The sequence below is a fragment of the Protomyctophum bolini genome (assembly GCF_963924005.1).
Source record: "Protomyctophum bolini genome assembly, chromosome: 23".
NCBI classification, from domain to species: Eukaryota; Metazoa; Chordata; class Actinopteri; order Myctophiformes; family Myctophidae; genus Protomyctophum; species Protomyctophum bolini.
The window spans coordinates 25,300,882-25,323,769 of record NC_137884.1 but is presented as its reverse complement, the minus strand read 5'-3'; the positions used below and the strand labels follow the sequence as shown (position 1 = coordinate 25,323,769).

Sequence of the window (22,888 nt, the reverse complement as noted above, 5' to 3'; positions counted from 1 at the left end):
AACGCCTTGTGATCTACAAGCTCACAAGGCACCAGTTGTGATGGTTGGTCAGGTGGAGTAGACCGTGTGGGACTGGGATGAGGATGATAACGGTGTTTTAACGATGTTTTAATGTTCCCCAGGTGGAGAAGACCGTCTGGGACTGGGAGCTCATGAACGACATCAAGCCCATCTGGCAGAGACCGGCCAGGGAGGTGGAGGACGAAGAGTACAAGGCCTTCTACAAGACCTTCTCTAGGGTGAGTCCCTCCGTCTGCCCCCGAGGCCTTCTGTAAGACCTTCTCCCCTGAGGCCTTCTGTTAAACCTTCTCCAGGCTGACTCTCCATGTTGAATCTTGTTTGCAGGAGACTGACGACCCTCTGGGCCACATCCACTAAATCCATGTTGAATGTTTGTTTCAGGAGACGGACGACCCTCTGGGCCACATCCACTTCACGGCGGAAGGCGAGGTCACCTTCAAGTCCATCCTGTTCGTCCCGGCGTCCGCCCCGCGAGGACTGTTCGACGAGTACGGCACCAAGAAGAACGATTACATCAAGGTACCGCGTTTAATTAGAACGATTAATTAGAACGATTACATCAAGGTACCGCGATTAATTAGAACGATTACATCAAGGTACCGCGATTAATTAGAACGATTACATCAAGGTACCGCGATTAATTAGAACGATTACATCAAGGTACCGCGTGGAGCGTTGGATCGTTTAATTTTAGTTCAGCCTGAGACAGGATTTCATTTTAATTCAGCCTGAGACGGGATTTAATTTTAATTCAGCAAGACGGGATTTAATTTTAATTCAGCAAGACGGGATTTAATTTTAATTCAGCAAGACGGGATTTAATTTTAATTCAGCAAGACAGGATTTAATTTTAATTCAGCCTGAGACGGGATTTAATTTTAATTCGGCAAGACGGGATTTAATTTTAATTCAGCCTGAGACTGGATTTAATTTTAATTCAGCCTGAGACAGGATTTAATTTTAATTCAGCAAGACAGGATTTCATTTTAATTCAGCAAGACAGGATTTCATTTTAATTCAGCAAGACAGGATTTCATTTTAATTCAGCAAGACAGGATTTCATTTTAATTCAGCAAGACAGGATTTCATTTTAATTCAGCAAGACAGGATTTGATTTCAGCCTGAGACAGGATTTCTTGGAGACTAACCGCTTTGCGTTTCATCTTCCAGTTGTTCGTCCGTAGAGTTTTCATCACCGATGACTTCCACGACATGATGCCAAAGTACCTGAACTTTGTGAAGGGAGTGGTGAGTAACCTTATAAACTATAATAAATAATATTTGACTACATTTGACTGAGGGACTGCCATTGGATTTTTTTTGAATTTTCGTTTTTTCATGTCATGTGAAAGCACGGAATCATAGCTTCAAATTGACACATTGGATGTTCAGTTTGACCCACCAGTTTTGGAGATATTATGAGTAATGTCTTGCAGAGAAACAGCAAATTGAGAAAACAGGCTTGAAAGGTTCACTTCTGTGGTCTCTAACATTACACCTAGCTACATGTTTAAGCATTTATTTCATATTTGCATGTCTTCTGTGGTCTCTAACATTACACCTAGCTACATGTTTATTTCATATTTACATGTCAATTTCAGCTCTGATTTCAGACATGCTCTAGTCTAGTATGTGAAGAGTCTGCCTGTGCTATTAACTCGTTTTGGGAAAAAAAAAAGGTTTTTCTCCTCTGGTGAAAAGCTGGAATTTGCGCGATTGCAGGCTCTCGGTCAAATCTGGTCACATATGAAGTAACGTCCATGCAGTAAAATGTACTTTTAAAGACTGACTGACCGCTCTGCTCTCCAACGTTCTCAGGTGGACTCTGACGACCTTCCTCTCAACGTGTCCAGAGAAACGCTCCAGCAACACAAACTGCTGAAGGTAAATTAAATCTTCTAAAACGTTGTTTTTTTCTGGAAGACTATGTTTCTGTGTCTGTGTGGTGCTCAAACGTTTTCATGTCAAGGACCTCCTAAAATTACATTTATTTGGCGTTCGCTGTGAAAGAATATATTCAAAGATTTGCACACATTATCACGATTTTTCAAAAATATACAAGCTCATAGATCTGAGCCAAAGTATAAAATAATAGTTAGTGGTTTAATCCATTTTGACCTGAGATCAGATTCTAAAAATTCTACATTCTGACAGTTTTCTGAAAAAAGCTATGTTTCTATGTCAGTCGTTCTTCGATTTTTGTAAAATAGCAGACCTGGGGGGGTCCTCTGCCAAATACAGATAATTCTGGGGGTCCTTCACATGAAAAAGGTTGAGCACTACAAGCTCATAGTGCGCCACCGAGTGGCGCGCTACAAGCTTGTAGGTCTGCTATTTTTGAAAAATCGTCAGGAAAAAAACTGTCAGGATGTAGAAGACATTTTTAGAATCTGATCTCAGGTCAGAATGGAAAACTGTCAGGATGTAGAAGACATTTTTAGAATCTGATCTCAGGTCGGAATGGATTGGAAGTGGTCTGATAAATGCCCTACATTGTCCCGTTCAGGTGATCCGCAAGAAGCTGGTCCGTAAGACGCTGGACATGATCAAGAAGATCGCCGAGGCCGAGTACAACGACAAGTTCTGGAAGGAGTTCGGCACCAACATCAAGCTGGGCGTGATCGAGGACCACTCCAACCGCACGCGCCTCGCCAAGCTGCTCCGCTTCATGACCTCCAACAGCGACACGGTGCTGACCAGCCTGGAGCAGTACGTGGAGCGCATGAAGGAGAAGCAGGACAAGATCTACTTCATGTCTGGAACCAGCCGCAAGGAGGTATAGGGTCTAGAGATCTACTATGAAGCATGTGTAGGGTCTAGAGTAAGTAGGAATGGTAAGAGAGTGACGACACGCTTTGATCTCGCTGCAAAGCGGGGGCCAGGGGGCCTATGGGCTATAGTTCCAAACATTAGGAACTATCCCATTGAGACAAAGCGGGGTGCTATGGGCTATAGTTCCACACATTGGAACTATCCCATTGAGACAAAGCGGGGTGCTATGGGCTATAGTTCCACACATTGGAACTATCCCATTGAGACAAAGCGGGGTGCTATGGGCTATAGTTCCACACATTGGAACTATCCCATTGAGACAAAGCGGGGTGCCTATGGGCTATAGTTCCAAACATTGGAACTATCCCATTGAGACAAAGCGGGGTGCCTATGGGCTATAGTTCCAAACATTAGGAACTATCCTATTGAGACAAAGCGGGGGCCTATGGGCTATAGTTCCAAACATTAGGAACTATCCCATTGAGACAAAGCGGGGTGCCTATGGGCTATAGTTCCACACATTGGAACTATCCCATTGAGACAAAGCGGGGTGCTATGGGCTATAGTTCCAAACATTAGGAACTATCCCATTGAGACAAAGCGGGGTGCTATGGGCTATAGTTCCAAACATTGGAACTATCCCATTGAGACAAAGCGGGGTGCTATGGGCTATAGTTCCAAACATTGGAACTATCCCATTGAGATAGAATGAGCACTTCCACATTCCATTGTTACAATGGGAGTCAACGCAAAACTTTCTTACTATAAAGAGTATGCACATGCATGGTTTTCCCATCAGGACACGCCCCCCCCCCTCATCTAGACTGAGTGGCAAAACATTGAGCAGCCTGTTGGAGTGTTGGAGTTTGGAAGCGCTCGTTGGAAATCACTCAACCGTCCTGCCGTACCACCTGTTTCTAAATGCAGGAGGCAGCAAAATGCTGTGTTATTTAAAACAAGCACTTCCAAACTATCAAATGCAGCTCATAACGTTTCTATGGTGGATTCTTATGAAACAAAAACTTTGCAGATGGAGGATAATTCAAGCTTTTCGTACAGCTGCAATGTTGGTGAGTTTAACATTGTTTAATGCAATCAGACAGGACTTTTCTGATTGGATGAATGGGCTGTCGAGGCCAGGAAGTAGTTTTTTGCCACTTTAAACAGAAGAAGCCTGTTGGCTGCCGGACTAAAGTTCCTGTCCTCTCTATCTCTGTTTCCATCTCCCCCCCCCGTCTCTCGCTCTCCCCCCTCTCTCTCTCTCCCTAGGCGGAGTCCTCCCCCTTCGTGGAGCGTCTCCTGAAGAAGGGCTACGAGGTGATCTACCTGACGGAGCCGGTGGACGAGTACTGCGTCCAGGCGCTGCCCGAGTACGACGGGAAGCGCTTCCAGAACGTGGCCAAGGAGGGCGTGAAGTTCGAGGAGAGCGACAAGGCCAAGGAGACCCGGGAGACGCTGGAGAAGGAGTTCGAGCCCCTCACGTCCTGGATGAAGGAGAAGGCCCTGAAAGACATGGTTAGTCTTATCGGCTGTTTTCAGCATGTGTTAAAATGCCGTCATTACGACGGCATCATGGCCCGACAAAAATACATTTTAGTCGACTAAATCAACTGTAGATTTAGTCTACTAAGATCTTATGACATTTAGTAGACTAAAACTAGACTTTACGTCTTGTAGTGGAGGCGGCCGCCTCCTGTTTTTTTGTTAAAGTATTTGAACTGTAGCACTGATGGCTAGGAGTAGGGCTGTCACCCTTCAGTTAGGCCACTTGTCACACAAATCATTGCAATTAACTATTTTAAATCATGTTTTCTGCATTTTTGAACACTGGAACGTTCGTATTCCTGTTTGCCTTTCAGGCTTTGTACTCGCAAAGAGCAGATATGACGAATACTGTATCTTAAATATTCAAACGAATCACTGAAACATTAGACCACTGGTACTGATACCACTGGTGGTACTTGAGCCCCCTCTAGTGGTATTCAGAGGAGTCTCACAAAAAAAAGATAAAAGTGCATGAAATACAGGTGTTTATATCACTACAGGTAGGCTGACATCACACCTAGCCGTTAATGGAGGATTTGAGAACGGATTAATCACATTATGAAATGTCATCAGTTGGCCTGATTGGTGATTAGACTGAGTTTATTCAGAGCAGCAGAATTATTGGCTCATAGGAATGGAACACAAAGGGCAGGTCTACTCTACACTGCTTTATTTTAACAAATAAATCAGTTATTGTGGTGGTACTTGGAGAGACAGATATTTCCTGAGGTGGTACTTCAGTATAAAAAATGTAAAATGCATTCGACTAGTAGACAATATGTACTGTAATTGTGACAGGCCAGCTGATGGAGTCCTCCCATTTAACCCATTCTGACCTGAGATCAGATTCATACGAGGTTTCCACTGGACACACACTGGTCTGATGAACCCATTCTGACCTGAGATCAGATTCTAAAAATGTCAGTCGTTCTTCGATTTTTCAAAAATAGCAGACCTACAAGCTCGTATCGCGCCACTCGGTGGCGCGATATGAGCTTGTAGATCTGCTATTTTTCAATAGGTAAAGCATAACATGATGCTAGCACCAAAATGGGTGCCCGGTCAGAATGGGTTAAGGCCTGACAAAAAGTCTCCTAAATCCTGACAATTTTCTGAAAAATCTGTATCGGTGGTGCTCAATATTTCATGTCAAGGATCCCGAAAATTATATGTAATTGGCCACCGACTCCCCCATCTGAAAATATGTTATTCCAGGAACCCCTCAGAAGCAAATATTTGAGTTAAAAACGTGAGCTCTGAAAGACTTCCATCAGGTATGCTCCCCATCCTGTTTGCCTTGCCTCCCCATCTCTCCATCCACACGCTGTGATGACACTTACTTATTAAGACACTCGAATCCTGAACATTCCATGTGGAACTTTGTTGAGTCTGAGCTGTGTGGTGGATGGATGGGGACAGCACCTATAGAGCAGGGATGTCAAACTCATTTTGGGGTGGGGGGGCCGCATTGGACGAAATGTGACTTCATGAGGGCCAGAGTGGTGCGACCATGCAGTCGCGGACTGCAAGCATGCTCACACATGTTTCAGTACACACTACACAGCTGTCACATGGCTTTGTTTTTCGTGCTGTTGTGCATGCTATAGGTAGGTACACTACATCACACAAATTATAATAGCTACTTACATTATTGACTTTCATTATTGGTATTATACCTGTAGCCTAGAAGCCATTTGCTGTGAGAGATGCTATTTCTATTTATGGAGCGCCAATAAACCATTTGAAACTAGAATATTTAAATTTCAATAGCCGTCTCAGGCAGAAATGTGTAAATGGCAACACAAACCCTTGGTTTTATGCAGGCCTGCTTTTTTTTTTATTGAAGTGATGAACAATGGAACATTAAAAAAATATGATGTTTGACATGCCTGACCTAGAGCCTCAGTAGCAAGATACATGTGTGTTTTTAGGTGGAGAAGGCGGTGTTGATTGGAGAGAATAATAATTAATATTATTATTATTATAATGTGTGTTTTCAGGTGGAGAAGGCGGTGCTCTCCCAGAGGCTGACCAACTCACCCTGTGCTCTGGTAGCCAGCCAGTACGGCTGGTCGGGAAACATGGAGCGGATCATGAAGGCCCAGGCCTACCAGACTGGAAAAGACATCTCCACAAAGTGAGCCTCGTTTCATTTCGTCTGCATTAGCCCATTCTGACCCGAGATCAGTTTCTAAAAATGTCTTCTACATCCTGACAGTTTTCTGAAAATAGCAGACCTACAAGCTCGTAGCGCGCCACTCGGTGGCGCGCTATGAGCTTGTAGATCTGCTATTTTTCAATAGCTAAAGCATAACATGATGCTGGGTTCAAATAATGCCACTCGACTTGTTTAAACACCATCACGTCTTGAGGAGATCTTCTCTTTTATGTAACTGTATATAAAGGGAACAAACTAAGGGACTGAATTATTTTTCTCTCCTATGCCACCAAAATGTGGAACGCCCTACCAACAGTCATTAGGACATGCAAATCCCTTGACTCCTTCAAAACCGCTCTCAAAGGGCACCTATACGGACGGCTGCAATTAGAAACTGACCCCCGTAAAATCTGAATCCCCCCCCCTTTTCCCCCTCGCTGTATACGTTTATTTTCCCTTTTTTTTACCTCCTTTATGATGAATTCCTGTTCTGTTCTTTTGGCTATATAGAAGTGTCTATTTGTACGTCTCTAAATGTTTTGATGAATTGAACAAGGTTGTAAACAAGTGTAGTGCTTCATCGGGTCGTCCACTCACAGTTAACAGTCTTTGTAATCGAGTTGTGCTTGAACTGTGCTGTAATTCTGTAAAAACTGTTAATAAATCAATCAATTGATTATCATGTCCTTTTTTTTTTTTTTATCCCCTTCCCTCCAGCTATTATGCAAGCCAGAAGAAGACCTTAGAGATCAACCCCAAACACCCTCTGATAAAACAGATGCTGAAGCGAGTCCAGACGGACCCCGAGGACCAGACCGCCGCCGACCTGGCTGTGGTTCTGTTCGAGACGGCCACACTGCGCTCGGGATACCAGCTCTCCGACACCAAGGCTTACGGAGAACGCATAGAACGCATGCTGAGGCTCAGCATGAACGTAGACCTCGACGAACAGGTATAAACGGGTTTACAACGGTTGCAGAGAGTGTTTAGAGGGGGCAGGAGGGGCTGAAAGCCCGTAAGAGAGGCGCTGCGACGCGTTGTAGATCAGCTACGTTTAGCTGTAAATGAAACATTGTGTTTACATGGCTTGGAAACGGCAGTAAATCAAGCGGGTCGCAAGCAGGTGCTCCGAGGGTTTGATTAGGCAGCGGTCGTCTGTTGTAGAGCGGAGCGGTCTGTTAACGAGACATAACGCACCGCTGAATTCTGCGATTGACCAATCAAAGTCAAGCATTCAACCAAGCCATGTATTAATGGTTATTAATGAACATATATTCTGTGTTCAGACCAGAATGTAGTGGTTTACAGAATCTTCACATTATAGTGGATGTAAACAATGACTTGGTATTTAATTTGTGTCGGCTGGAAGTTTAATGAATGAAGTAATTAATTTAATCTAATTTGTCCCCAAGGTGGAAGAGGAGGTGGAGGAGGAGCCAGAGGAACAGGAAGAGGAGGCGGAGGAGGAAGAGGAAATGGATGCAGAGAAGGAGGAGGAAGATGATTCGGTGAGGAGCTGGCATTTTGAAAAGGGTTAAACTACCCTACGAGGCTATGAAAAGAGCTACCAGCTTAGTAGCTTGGCACTTGGTGCCACGCTACGAGCTTGTAGATCTTCTGCTATTTTTCAACAGCTACAGTATGCTTAAAACACCAAAAATATTAAGACTAATAACTAATTACTAATTATTTTCTTCTCTTTCTAGAGCGTTGATGGAAAAGACGAGCTGTGAGTCCCACATGGAGGAGAGAGAGAGGAGGGCAGGGTGAGGGTTCATGGGTCAAGAAGAGGTCGGGGGGGGGGGGGGGGGGGGGAGGGAGGAGGAGATGATGATGGAGTGTTTGGGGTTTTCTATGGCACTGCTTTATGTTTGTTTAATTCTGTTTATTTTTTTTACATTCCTCATGACTGTAAATTTGTTAATATTTAACTGAATCGGTTATGGAGTGTTTGTTGTTGACTTCCTGTCTCGAGAGCCATTAAAAAGTTTTCGGAAGGGAAATCTCCCGTTGTCTTGTCGGGGTTATTTATTCATTACTTTAATTTAGTTTGTTTTATTCGTTCATTCGGTCAGTCGATAGAGCACCGAAGTCTGACGTCAATATCCGTAGAGGGTGCAAATCCGGGTGCAGGCTTTAGTTCCGACATACTATTGATCCGAAACCTCAATCCTAACCTAACCCTAACCGCAAGCACGGGAGCAGCGCATGTCGGACCATCGCTTTTTCGCATCGCATCGCATGTCCCCCCCGCTTCGGATCTTCGGTGTGTCGGAAAAGCGTGCGCACCCCGCAAATCCATGTACTTTTTATTTGCATTGTAATCCCCATAGGGGGATTTTTCCCGGTTGCAGTACTTAGTTTAGACAGTTTTTGGTTTAGACTAGTCATTGGTTAGACCAGTCATTAGTACTACAACCTATCTCAAACCCTCACCCTAACCCTAACCTCCCACGGGGCAGCACACCTAAACCTAACGTTAACCCGTGTCTAACCAATGACTAGTCTAAACTAAGTATGCACCCCGATTTTAGATCGCCTCATATAAGATAAACATGTCATCCCGGCCGTTTCACTCATATGGATATGAAGAATCAACTGACTGAGAGAACGCTATTGTAAACTGCTGCTGAATTAGTAACATTTTCGATAGAAGACTCCTCCCCGATAACAGTTTGTTTATTTTTGGACCACAATGCTTACATGAAACTATTTTAAGATGACCTGATGTTATGCTCTTTTTTTTTTTCCCCACGATTTTGTAACTCTTTTTTCACCCCTGTGTTAATCATCAAACGTGATCCTGGGCTCTACACACCCTCCACCAACCTAGTCCCCATATATGGGGGACAAGGGGAGACCAACCTAGTCCCCATATATGGGGGACAAGGGGAGAGCAACCTAGTCCCCATATATGGGGGACAAGGGGAGAGCAACCTAGTCCCCATATATGGGGGACAAGGGGAGAGCAACGGACTTGAACTCATGCTTCCTTCATGCCTGAGTGTCCAAGTTGCTCCTTTACACAATGTTATTCTCCATAGATAAATTACTTCCAGTCAGTCATTCATGAATCATTCATGACAAATCTTTATTGGAAATAGTTTAAAATGAAACTAGGCATTCTACAAATATGTATTTCACCATAAAGGAGGATGTTTAGACATGAGTTTTATGGCTGTTTTCACAAAGTCCTTTTTAAACGGAACAAGCAGAAAAGGGCCCCTGAGTTCTCCTTGCGTTCTCTTCACATTGTCCGTTCGTTCTGTTTACACTAGTTAATTTTTCAGGTTTGGGATTTATCAAAGGTCCTGGAAAACATATGTGGATATGCATCGTTTTTGGATATTGATGTATTTAATTAAAAAAACATTTTCTAAAAAAACATAGATTACATGAAATATGTAACAAGTCGATGGCAACCTAATGTGTGCTGGTACGTGACAAAAATACCAGATCTACAAGCTCACAGCGTACTGCAGCGTGAGCCTAGGATAGATGCTGTTAGCAAAACATTTGTGATGCAATTCTATCGTTCTATATTCTATGCTTTAATGTTGCTACACTGTCTGTCTTTGAGACATTGTTGCACACATTAAGAGACTCATTATTGATCTGAATGATTGTTATTATAGATCTGGAAATCAGGTTCACGTTTTGGAAATTCATTGGTTAAAAATGTGTTTGAACCCTGGATACATTTTAATGAAGCCGTTAGAATCGGAGACTGCTGTTACAGTCTATCGCCACCAGATGGCTCCTATGCACATTGCACACTGAGTTTAGAAGGCCTGCATAAACGTCTTGACTGTAGTGGGATAACTATGTTCCCAGACGCTCTTAATTCTAAATGAACTGATTTCAAGTCTGAATATTCTAAAACTTGTGACAGTTGTCAGTCAATGCGATTTGAAATGCGAGTTTGCTTATCTTTTATTTTGTCCATACAAATTAAAAAACTTGGATGTTTCAAACTGAAACTGCGGTAGGAATTTATCCATCAACATCAATGCATCTCCTAATATAACAGCTTGTGATCTAGTTTTATTCCTGAACAGAATATACTGTGCAGTGATTCGTTTTTCCCTTCGTTTGTCATCGGTTCATTTCACCTATTCGGGACCCGGGCGTATATTTGATGACGGTCAACCCGACAACGTGTGTCGTGTAACGAGACACGCGTTACAGCCCAATATGTAGGACGGTGCCGTGCGCCGAAAATGTGCAGATCTACAAGCTTACAGCACGTCGCTATAAGGAACTGGTTGGTGTAACGGACACCGCTACGTCCAACCGGGGAAACTCCCCCACCCCCCGTCGGGTGAAAAGAAGCAGCTTGGACTCCTCATGCATCGAAGGAAGCATGAGGTCAGTCCGCTGCTCTCCCCAGGTTGGCAGAGGGAGTGTAGCGCCCAGGATTACATTATTAGACAATAAGGAAAAAAAAATATGGTTACAAAACAAAAACTAAAATAATGTCCCAAAAAGAATCTAGACTTCGGTGTCGGGTCGCGTCGAGGAGAACTTCCCGTTTGGGGTCGTCTAGACTTCGGTGTCGGGTCGGGTCAAGCAGAACTTCCCGTTTGGGGTCGTCTCTAGACTTCGGTGTCGGGTCGGGTCAAGGAGAACTTCCCGTTTGGGGTCGTCTCTAGACTTCGGTGTCGGGTCAAGCAGAACTTCCCGTTTGGGGTCGTCTCTAGACTTCGGTGTCGGGTCGGGTCAAGGAGAACTTCCCGTTTGGGGTCGTCTCTAGACTTCGGTGTCGGGTCAAGCAGAACTTCCCGTTTGGGGTCGTCTCTAGACTTCGGTGTCGGGTCGGGTCAAGGAGAACTTCCCGTTTGGGGTCGTCTCTAGACTTCGGTGTCGGGTCGGGTCAAGGAGAACTTCCCGTTGGGGTCGTCTCTAGACTTCGGTGACGGGTCGGGTCAAGCAGAACTTCCCGTTTGGGGTCGTCTCTAGACTTCGGTGTCTGGTCGGGTCAAGGAGAACTTGCCGTTGGGGTCGTCTCTAGACTTCGGTGTCTGGTCGGGTCAAGTAGAACTTCCCGTTGGGGTCGTCTCTAGACTTCGGTGTCGGGTCGGGTCAAGGAGAACTTCCCGTTGGGGTCGTCTCTAGACTTCGGTGTCGGGTCAAGCAGAACTTCCCATTGGGGTCGTCTCTAGACTTCGGTGTCGGGTCGGGTCAAGGAGAACTTCCCATTGGGGTCGTCTCTAGACTTCGGTGTCGGGTCGGGTCAAGGAGAACTTCCCGTTTGGGGTCGTCTCTAGACTTCGGTGTCGGGTCGGGTCAAGGAGAACTTCCCATTGGGATCGTCTCTAGACTTCGGTGTCGGGTCGGGTCAAGGAGAACTTCCCGTTGGGGTCGGGGATGAACCACTTCTCCCAGAGGTCCAGGTGAACTCCGGGGTAGTCCCAGGGCTTGAAGCGCCCGTTCCAGTGGAGGAGACGCGCCTCCTGGAGGAAGCTGTCTGCGTAGTGGGCGTCAGGACTCCAGCCTGGAGAGGGAGAGAGAGGACACAGACAGCTAGTTAGTAATGTCAGCTGTCTGCGTAGTGGGCGTCAGGACTCCAGCCTGGAGAGAGAGAGAGAGAGAGGACACAGACAGCTAGTTAGTAATGTCAACTGTCTGCGTAGTGGGCGTCAGGACTCCAGCCTGGAGAGAGAGAGAGAGAGAGGACACAGACAGCTAGTTAGTAATGTCAGCTGTCTGCGTAGTGGGCGTCAGGACTCCAGCCTGGAGAGAGAGAGAGGACACAGACAGCTAGTTAGTAATGTCAGCTGTCTGCGTAGTGGGCGTCAGGACTCTAGTTTGGAGAGAGAGAGAGGACACAGACAGCTAGTTAGTAATGTCTGCGTAGTGGCAGTGTTGATTTCGTCGACTGAAACTAAGTCGTCGACTACCTTTTTTCACTGACGAAAACTAAATGGAAATGGATGACTAAAACTAAGACTAAATATACTCACCTAAATGTCTGACTGTCACAGTGTAGTGGGGTCTATGGTGGACTCACCTAAATGTCTGACTGTCACAGTGTAGTGGGGTCTATGGTGTAGGACTCACCTAAATGTCTGACTGTCACAGTGTAGTGGGTCTATGGTGTAGGACTCACCTAAATGTCTGACTGCCACAGTGTAGTGGGTCTATGGTGGACTCGCCTAAATGTCTGACTGCCACAGTGTAGTGGGTCTATGGTGTAGGACTCACCTAAATGTCTGACTGTCACAGTGTAGTGGGTCTATGGTGGACTCACCTAAATGTCTGACGTGCCACACTGGGTCTATGGTGGTGAACTTGTCGTGGAACACGATCAGCATGGGCGGAGTGGCCACGCCTCCGGCCAATGAGCTGCTGTAGATGTTCTCCCTGGAGGGACGGGACAGGAAGGGGCGGGAACGTAACGTGGTCAGTATACATGTCATTGTTTCCGACCTCCCGTTAATCCCACCCATTACGAACACTATCTATCCCGAACCCTAACTTCAGTCTTAACCGACCACGTAGGTCCATCTCTCTGCTTGGTGTCTGGTACTGGTACCAACCTGTAGTTCTTCTGGTACCAACCTGTAGTTCTTCTGGTACCAACCTGTAGTTCTTCTGGTACCAACCTGTAGTTCTCCTGGTACCAACCTGTAGTTCTTCTGGTACCAACCTGTAGTTCTCCTGGTACCAACCTGTAGTTCTTCTGGTACCAACCTGTAGTTCTACTGGTACCAACCTGTAGTTCTTCTGGTACCAACCTGTAGTTCTCCTGGTACCAACCTGTAGTTCTTCTGGTACCAACCTGTAGTTCTCCTGGTACCAACCTGTAGTTCTCCTGGTACCAACCTGTAGTTCTACTGGTACCAACCTGTAGTTCTTCTGGTACCAACCTGTAGTTCTTCTGGTACCAACCTGTAGTTCTCCTGGTACCAACCTGTAGTTCTTCTGGTACCAACCTGTAGTTCTCCTCCATCCATCTCTCCAGCTGCTTGGTGATCTTCTGCTTCCTCCACTCGTTCATGTCGGCCACGAACACTCCGGGGTTGAAGGTGCAGTCTCTGGGGTTGATGCCCAGGTCCCGCACTTCCTGCTTCCTGTAGTCCAGGAAGCCCATGTATGTCGTCTGTAGAAGCAGGAAACGGTCGTTAATGATTTTAACCCATTTTTAGACCCGAGGACGATTCTAAAAAAGAAATGGCTTCTAATCAGTTTCCTGCAATAACTCATTGTTAATGAGTAATCAATAATCAAAGTAATCAATACCGAGACATGAAATACCAACGAATACCAACCAATGCCCACGCTGTGATGTCATCACATGGTGCCCTGTACCCACCTGCATGCCCACGCTGTGATGTCATCACATGGTGCCCTGTACCCACCTGCATGCCCACGCTGTGATGACATCACATGGTGCCCTGTACCCACCTGCATGCCCACGCTGTGATGTCATCACATGGTGCCCTGTACCCACGTGCAAGCCCACGCTGTGATGTCATCACATGGTGCCCTGTACCCACCTGCAAGCCCACGCTGTGATGTCATCACATGGTGCCCTGTACCCACCTGCATGCCCACCCTGATGATGTCATCAGTCTGTACCCACCTGCATGCCCACCCTGATGATGTCATCAGTCTGTACCCACCTGCATGCCCACACTGTGATGATGTCATCAGTCTGTACCCACCTGCATGCCCACCCTGATGATGTCATCAGTCTGTACCCACCTGCATGCCCACCCTGATGATGTCATCAGTCTGTACCCACCTGCATGCCCACCCTGGTGATGTCATCAGTCTGTACCCACCTGCATGCCCACGCTGTGATGATGTCATCAGTCTGTACCCACCTGCATGCCTACGCTGCGCACCATCTCGTGCGTGGAGGGAAGGTCACAGTCGGTGGCGAAGGCTGCCGCGTGGCCCGGCTTCAGTTCGATGTTGAACAGGTCGCTGATGTCACCTGGAAGAGAAAAAAAATCACACCTGTGTGAAGTGAGCAAGCCTCCAACGTTGAGGGCGCTCGCTCGGCCCTAGTGGTTAGAGCGTGGACTGCAGGGGGACCCGTGGAGCCACCTTGATGACCCCTGACCCCCGAACACACCTTGCACGATGACGTCATCATCCAGGTAGATCACCCGCTTGTGCCTGATGTCCAGCAGGGGGAGGTAGAAACGCACAAAGTTGAGCTGGAAAAGAAAATAAATTAAAAAAACTAGTCGGTTGTCTCTGACTCCTCCATTCAGATTAATATTGGTTATTTATAATATTACATATCTCCATATTTTTTAAACGATGCATTACAGCCTCATAAGTTGGTGTTGTGACTTTATATATTGTCAATTACTTGCATGGGAAGGGGAGAGGTGGTGGAGTTAGTTGCTTTAGCAGACAGTTTGAGGGTCCAATGGAGTTAAGAGGTTTTGTCCAAGGCGGTTTTTTTTACTACTTTCCATTGGTTTAATATTTTCGAAATAACACACAGACGTAAAGGGTGTTCAATAGCACTGATTTATGGAATAAAATCAAAAACCTCAAAAAATGGAGTTATGAGGTTTCCTCCCGACAGCAACGATATAATATATGATTGATGATCATCAAGCGATGCTCATCAATCACCACACTAGCCTGCCCCAGCCAGTGTGAACCAAATGGGGTCCATTTGGTTCCATTTGTACACTCTCAGAGTTAATGGGAGTCTAAAAATGGCTGTCCTAGTGCACTCCTAATGTTCCATAGTGTCGTAGTCCTATGCGTGTTTGCGTGCGTGTGTGCGTGCGTGTGCGTGGTACCTCCACATGAACGAACACAAGTCAACTCACAGGATGCAGCAGGTCTGGACGCGACGAGTCTGGCTTCACCTTCCCTTTGAGCACCATAGGGTTAAACTCTACGATCTTATAGTGGATGCCTTTCAGCCGGGACTTCTCTATGTACTGTCTGGGAGACAAGGGGTTAAAATATGATCTGAGTCACTCTCCAGACTGTATGACAGAAGCATTTATATTTTACTCGTGATCAGAGCTTCCGTCGCTCCAGACTGTATGACGGAAGCATTTATATTTTACTTGTGATCAGAGCTTCCGTTGCTCCAGACTGTACGACGGAAGCATTTATATTTTACTCGTGATCAGAGCTTCCGTCGCTCCAGACTGTACGACGGAAGCATTTATATTTTACTCGTGATCAGAGCTTCCGTTGCTCCAGACTGTATGACGGAAGCATTTATATTTTACTCCTGATCAGAGCTTCCGTTGCTCCAGACTGTACGACGGAAGCATTTATATTTTACTCGTGATCAGAGCTTCCGTCGCTCCAGACTGTACGACGGAAGCATTTATATTTTACTCGTGATCAGAGCTTCCGTTGCTCCAGACTGTATGACGGAAGCATTTATATTTTACTCATTATCAGAGCTTCCGTTGCTCCAGACTGTATGACGGAAGAACACCTGGTCTCACCTGGTCTGCTTGACGGCGTCTCTCAGGGTAACGATGTAGAAGAACACCTGGGCCGCGGTGTTGCTGTGGACGCTGTTGATGGTCGCCATGGCTCCGCCCATACGCTCCTCTGCAGCGCAGATCACCACGGGGATGATGTCACTTCCTGTGTCTGGAACAGGGGTTCATTAGAGTTAACAGTTAATATTAGTTAACTCAGATTAAACTAGATAAAGTGAAAAGCGTGGGATATATTCCTCAGCCTATAGTAGGAACGTCTGTGAAAGATTTCACGTAAATTGCATGCTGCGTTCATGATTAGAGGCTTTTTGTTCAAAACGGACCAATCCTGCAAACTTTGAAAGCCAATAATTATTAGCCAACTAGGATGGTATATGAAATATCGGACAGATCCGTCTTGAACACATGACTATAGAGATAGTGTGTAACGATTTGCGTGATTTTTAGACAGAATCTGGAGTAGTATTAAAAAAGAAATGTTTTTCAAAAGTCGGCCTCCTGGTGGCGCTATAACAGGCCACATTGGATCTGAAACTAAAACTAAAGGCTAGCCCTCCTCACAAACTAAAACTTATATAAACTAAAGGCTAGCCCCCCCCCCCCCCCCCACACGCTTTAAAACGAGACGAAAAGGTCAAGAAACAGAATAAAGATAAGACCTTAATGTAAAATGTACAAGGATAACAAACCTTGGTCCGGCACGGCCTCCACAGCACTGCTGCGTTCCTTCCTGTGCTCTGGAGGGGATAACAGGAAGGAAGTAGAATTAAATGAGGTATTTTTCATTACAATAATATGTGTTCAATAGCTCTGAAATCTGGTAGCACTCATCAATATAGAGTGCGTGTTCAGTAACAGTGTTAAATAGCTCTATATTGTGACAGTAATCATTGCTATAGACTGTGTTCAGTGTTAAATAGCTCTATATTGTGACAGTAATCATTGCTATAGAGTGTGTTCCGTGTTAAATAGCTCTATATTGTGACAGTAATCATTGCTATAGAGTGTGTTCAGTGTTAAATAGCTCTATATTGTGACAGTAATCATTGCTATAGAGTGCGTGTTCAGTAACAGTGTTAAATAGCTCTATATTGTGACAGTAAATATTGCTATAAACCACAGGGCAGGGGTTCAGTACCTGAGGGTTTGAGGAGGTGCCACAGGGCAGGGGTTCAGTACCTGAGGGTTTGTGTCGAGGTGGAGTCCTGATCAGTTTACTGTGCAGCAACACGCAGGCCATCAGGAACAGCACCAGCAGCAGAACACGATTAACTGAAGCAACAGGAGAAGGTCGGGAAAGAATTAACCCTTTAGTGATGCACCATTGATCGGTAGCATAATCGGAATTGGCCATATCGGGCCATATCGGACCATATCGGGCCATATCGGGCCATATCGGACCATATCGGGCCATATCGGGCCATATCGGGCCATATCGGCCATACAAATGCCACATCGGAACGGTCTCAAAATAATACAGATTATTTAAATCGGTTTTCACCAACAAAAAAATGAAAAAATCTAAATTTAATTTGTGTACTCATTCTTGATTGAATACTTTAATAACAGGCTTTGGGTCAATAAGCCCCTATAGGGCCTATAGGCTTGTTTCCATTGTGGTCCTATGTATAATATCAGAATCGGTCAGAATCGATATCAGCAGATATGACCCTGCAAATAATCGTAGATCGGATATCGGTCATAATTTCATAAATCGTGCACCCCTGCAAATGTACAGTGGTGGAAACAGTAACCAAATGTTTAATACTAATGAAATCAGTATTAAACATTGTGTTTTTGTTCCCCAACAGTCAGCCCGAAAAATAAAACAAAATCACACCCGTGTGAACCGAGTGTAGGAGTGGTTGCACCACTTTAAAAAATTAAGAAAACGATAAGATGTTCATAGCTCGTCGTAAAGCCTGTTAATGCTGCTGACAGACTTATTGTGTGCAGAGGCTGGTGATTATTTGTATTTTCGCCAAAAAAAAAAGGAAATGTTTCTCATCTGCAACCAATTACAGCCACAGCTCTCGTCCTTTATTGCGAGTCGTCCAAGTGACTGAGATACGTATCCGTCGGTCTCCATATTTTAGCTAGCTGGCCATGCCTGAGAAACACCCTGGACATGTTCTACATAATACGATTATTACGATTTAACTGAATTTGTTATACTTTAGCTATTGAAAAAGAGCAGATCTACAAGCTCATAGTGCGGCACCGAGTGCTGTGCTACGAGCTTGTAGATCTGCTTTTTTTAATTTTAATTACGCAAATCACTGAATATATATTATTTCAGAGCGAACATTTTTAACTCAAATCTTTGCTCCTGAGAGGGGTCCCTATGGAACAACATTAGTTTTAACCTGCCACATGTCGGGGTGACGGTGTTGTCAGACTGACGGTAATGCCTGTGGGGCTGTTAGTGTGTCTAACCAACGTACAGTATGTACAGTATGAACCCTGTAACTATGAGAGTGTAAGAAATTATTTTTCGTTTTTGTGCCAGAACCTGATTTTACTGTCTTGAAATATGACTCTTTTATTGGCCCTCCGTCCTGGCCCCTGGTTACCTCATTAACTCCACCCTTAACACATACACACACACACACGCGCACACGCACGTACAGACACACACGCTCGGGCACACACAGTGGTGGAAGTACAAACATGTACTGTATACTTAAGTAACATCTTGAGGTACTTTTAGTTTACTGGAATATTTCCAATACTTTTTAATCTCGGATTTGAAAACTTCAGTTACTTGTACTGTATAGGTTTTGATTATTATCACTAAACATACATTAACGACTTCATTTCGGCCATTTGAAAATAGCCGATCTACAAGCTCACAATGCGCAGCGATGCGACGATTTGTGAGCTGCTATTTTTAAATGATTTTTTTTATACATTTGAAAACAAAAACACACACACGCGCACACACACATACACACAGACACAGACACATACGTTGCACATACGTTGGGTACATTCCAACCCTCCCCCAGCAACATGTTAAGAATTAAGCTAACGCTGACACAGCAGAGAGAGAGAGAGAGAGACAGAGAGAGACAGAGAATATGTTGTTCCAGGGACCCCCCCCCCCCCCCCAGAAGCAAAGATTTGAGTTAAAAACATTCGCTCTGAAAGAATATATATTCAAAGATTTGCGCCACATTTTCACAATTTTTCAATAGCAGATCTGCTATTGTTCAATAGCTAAAGTACAACATGATGTTCCATTTTAACTCTCAGGCCCCTTTTCAATCGTTTGGGAACCGGTTCACTTCTTTATCGGTTCTTAATAATTAGTCTTATTATTATGAATCGAGTGCATGGGCAAAACCATATGTATTAGATTGTTATCACCATGACACTTCCCCAGTTGATTACTTACACGAAGACAATGATTTATTGTTTTCCAAATCTTAATTTTTTAAATATGCAAATTGGTGAAGACTGAATAGCATGGAGCAGTAGAGAGAGAGAAGGTGAGAAGAGAAGAACGTCATGTCATCATGATGTCACTTACCATTACTGTAGGAAAATATGTGTTTTATGACACTCACTCACTTTTTCTCAAAAGAGCCATGTTTCATGTCTTCTCCCAGCAACATCTGTGAGAGTCGCACACACGCACGCACGCACGCACGCACGCACAGAGAGAGAGAGAGAGAGTGAGAGAGAGAGAGAGAGAGAGAGAGAGAGTTAGTCAAACAAATAAACAGAATGACAGACCGTGCATGAATATTTGGCACTGATTATAGCTCATGTTTATCTGGGGACAAACAATCCTTCGCACAGCTGTTATAAACTAGACAAAGAGGCATTTTTACTCTGGTCAAAACCTGATCATAAACATGACGTTATTCACAAAGAATATCCATTTCAAAACCTGATCATAAACATGACGTTATTCACAAAGAATATCCATGTCAAAACGGGACACATGAACATGACGTGATTAGGCAGTGCTTATTGCTCAACATTTGAAAACACACGTGAACGAATCGTCTAAAATGTTACCGTTGGGGTGAAGATTATATATAGTAGAGTACAATAACTCTGCCTTCTGGAACAAACCACCTAACTCCAAAATGTTCATTTTTAAGGAGATGAAAAAAACCCCACATTCAGCTCAAGTGGAGTTAGGAGGTTTTCGCCGAAGTACATTTGAATACTTTCCATTGGTTCAATATTTCTGTCTGTCTGTCTGTCTGTCTGTCTGTCTGTCTGTCTGTCTGTCTGTCTGTCTGTCTGTCTGTCTGTCTGTCTGTCTGTCTGTCTGTCTGCCTGCCTGCCTGCCTGCCTGCCTGCCTGCCTGCCTGCCTGCCTTTCTGTCTGTCTGTCTGTCTGTCTGCCTGCCGCAAATTCAGCACCACTTAATTTAACCCCCTCTGTACTGTACTTACAGATAAAACAGATCTGTAAACAGTGCATTTGGTGTGCTCTCATTTCACTGTACACAAATAGATTCGCCACGAACAGCAGATCAACGCTTTGCGAGTTTGTAGATCGGCTATTTTTGGCTGAACGTCGTTTTTTTGGGCCACCACAATGCTTTTCCAATGGGAGTCACATGGTTTGATCAAACATTTGTGTTTGATTGACGATTGCTGGTGGTGTTCTGCCCCTCCCCCCCCTCATCAAACAAAAAATGTTTGGTCAAACCATCTGACTCCCATTGGAAAAGCATTGTGGTGGCCCCAAAAGAAACCGACCAAACATTTGCTTGATTGGTGTTTGGTACGTGTGAACGAGGCCATCTTTAACATGGTTAACATGGTCCCATCCCTGTTGAAACCACATGGTCTTAATCATGTGAAACTGCCAGGGGGATGTTCATATATACACACAACATGTGTTTGTAGTTCTGTACACATGTGTTTGTAGTTTTCTAAAGCGTTTGACGCACTTCCTTCCTGTCCTGAGGGCATTTTGTTATTGTTTTCATAGTTTTTGTCTGCATGCACATTCATCCTCTCAATATGATTCTCCTGTATTATTGAAATGTGAACTTAAATACAGTACATACATAGGTCCATGTAACCGGTTCAGTACAGGAACCCCTTTTGGTGATTTAAGCATACTTTAAGTAAGTATAAAGTATAGCCTTGCAGAGCCATGAGGCCCATAGGGCAGGAGCCTATCTCCTGTTTCTGTAGCGTGAGGCAGCTTGATGTACAAGTACACCCCCTGGACATGACGCTAGTATGTCGCAGGGAGATAGGGACCCCCAATCCAACCCTTGATGCTGAGTGTCAAGCAGGGAGGCACTGAGTCATGTTATACTTTAGCTGTTGAAAAATAGCAGATCTGCTACTTTTGAAAATTCGTGAAAATGCGGGACAAATATATATTCTTTCAGAGCGAACGTTTTTAACTCAAATCTTTGCTTCATATATTATTTGATCATATTTGGCCTGTTTTGACAGCAAACATATGGACTGGGCAGGCTTTTTATACGTTACCAAATATTACAATCAAGTCAGTCAATATTACAATCAAGTTGTGTGTCAGCAGCACTTCATGCAGCACTGTCCAAAATGTGCATCTCACTCAATGATTACTTTAAGACATAATAGTTGATTGATTGATTGATTGATTGATTGATTGATTGATTACTTTATTGTAATGCCTGGCCCAAGCCCCCGCCTGAAGATGCAAGTAGGCCGGGCGCAGCGCACACTTTAATTGCGACCAGCAGCAATACGTTTGGTTTGATTGATGTATGTACATGTGTTTCATTAAGCCTTATGACCTGCTGTAAAACCTTTTGCCCTTCGGAGACACTAAAGTAACAACCTTGAACCTTTATTAACAGTTTGCAGGGGGCACAGCACTGAAGTCCAGTTCAATACAAGGTCTGCTAAGAGGATTTATATAACCCATGGAACTGTTCTTTTATTTACTGTGCTCCCCCCCTAAACTGTTAATACAACTTTCAATCAATCAATGAAATGCAGGTATTCCTTCCTAATTGTGATGTCTGGCATAGTAACACATTTTGTCCAATAACTTGTAGCTACTTATTAATTATACACTAAAACATCATCAAACTGCATTATTATAAAGGTTATACCCAATGCCCATATCATTAAAAAATAAAGTTTACGTTTTTTTTTTTTTTTTACTTCTGTTTAATAGCTTCACTAATGACCAATGACTAATGAGCATCATGTAAGTGAAACATGTCAATAAGCTGCACTGAACGAGATAAATACAATGCCATTATAGTTCCTCCAACCAAGCCTAAAACTGCTTGGACTGTGGGTGTGTGTGTGTGTGTGTGTGTGTGTGTGTGTGTGGACAGTGAATATAGTAGTGTCTCTAGGCTACAGGCTGCAGCTGCAGAACATGAAGTACTATCGCCGTTATCTCACACCGAAGACCCGTTAACGATGTTGGAGGACTATATGTTCACAACTCTTCTTGTGTTCATCATGCACTGTCTGTCTATCCTGGTTTAAAACCGTCCGTCGCACTTCATGCATCATTTGTACAACACAGATTAGGGGGGGGAGGTGTGTCTCCTATAGATTGTTATCGATGCATTATTGCATATATCATCCATATGCATTCTCCAGCCTACTCTCTACACATAATAAAAGTTAAAAAATGAATCCACTTACCACACGAGAGTAACTGGGTGATGATTCTCACTCAGTTTGAAGTTAACAGTTTCATCCCAACCCTGGCCGGACGGTCTTTCAGAGTGAGTGACTGTGAACCGCAAACTCTCTCTCTCTCTCTCTCTCTCTCTCTCTCTCTCTCTCTCCCTCCCTCTCACACACACACACACACACACACACACACACACACACACACACTCTCCAGATGTGACTCATCTTGTACAACTGGACTTTACTGGACACAGCCGAGTGAGCCGAGCTGGCAGCTTATAAATATTATTGCTCAAGACAGGATGCAAAGGAATGGATTATATAATTAT

The 22,888-nt window shown here is 44.4% G+C and overlaps 2 protein-coding genes across 3 annotated transcripts in view; one reads left to right on the top strand and one right to left on the bottom strand.

The window, feature by feature from the left end:
* The window catches only part of hsp90b1 (heat shock protein 90, beta (grp94), member 1), a 17,402-nt gene extending 9,130 nt beyond the window's left edge, over positions 1-8,272 (top strand). Inside the window, exons 8-17 of the mRNA XM_080757635.1 lie at positions 123-239; positions 403-540; positions 1,192-1,269; positions 1,840-1,905; positions 2,528-2,797; positions 4,063-4,308; positions 6,339-6,475; positions 7,214-7,448; positions 7,909-8,004; positions 8,203-8,272. Coding sequence (XP_080613761.1) covers positions 123-239; positions 403-540; positions 1,192-1,269; positions 1,840-1,905; positions 2,528-2,797; positions 4,063-4,308; positions 6,339-6,475; positions 7,214-7,448; positions 7,909-8,004; positions 8,203-8,229 — 1,410 coding nt within the window. The 3' untranslated portion in view covers positions 8,230-8,272. The remainder of the gene's footprint in view (positions 1-122; positions 240-402; positions 541-1,191; positions 1,270-1,839; positions 1,906-2,527; positions 2,798-4,062; positions 4,309-6,338; positions 6,476-7,213; positions 7,449-7,908; positions 8,005-8,202) is intronic.
* Positions 8,273-9,878: 1,606 nt separating this feature from the next.
* Positions 9,879-22,669, bottom strand: glt8d2 (glycosyltransferase 8 domain containing 2). Of its 2 annotated transcripts, XM_080757638.1 has the most exons (11): positions 22,569-22,669; positions 19,510-19,553; positions 17,116-17,208; positions 16,626-16,673; positions 15,937-16,087; positions 15,298-15,415; positions 14,580-14,664; positions 14,326-14,438; positions 13,432-13,598; positions 12,747-12,859; positions 9,879-11,990 (listed from the first exon to the last, which is right to left on the bottom strand). In XM_080757638.1, exons 2-11 carry the CDS (start codon positions 19,526-19,528, stop codon positions 11,812-11,814), a joined length of 1,086 nt encoding a protein of 361 aa, XP_080613764.1. In that variant the 5' UTR covers positions 19,529-19,553; positions 22,569-22,669; the 3' UTR covers positions 9,879-11,811. The 2 variants fall into 2 exon arrangements, with proteins under 2 accessions (XP_080613764.1, XP_080613765.1); XM_080757639.1 differs by lacking the exons at positions 19,510-19,553; positions 22,569-22,669 and having other exon boundaries at positions 17,075-17,208.
* Positions 22,670-22,888: the final 219 nt, after the last annotated feature.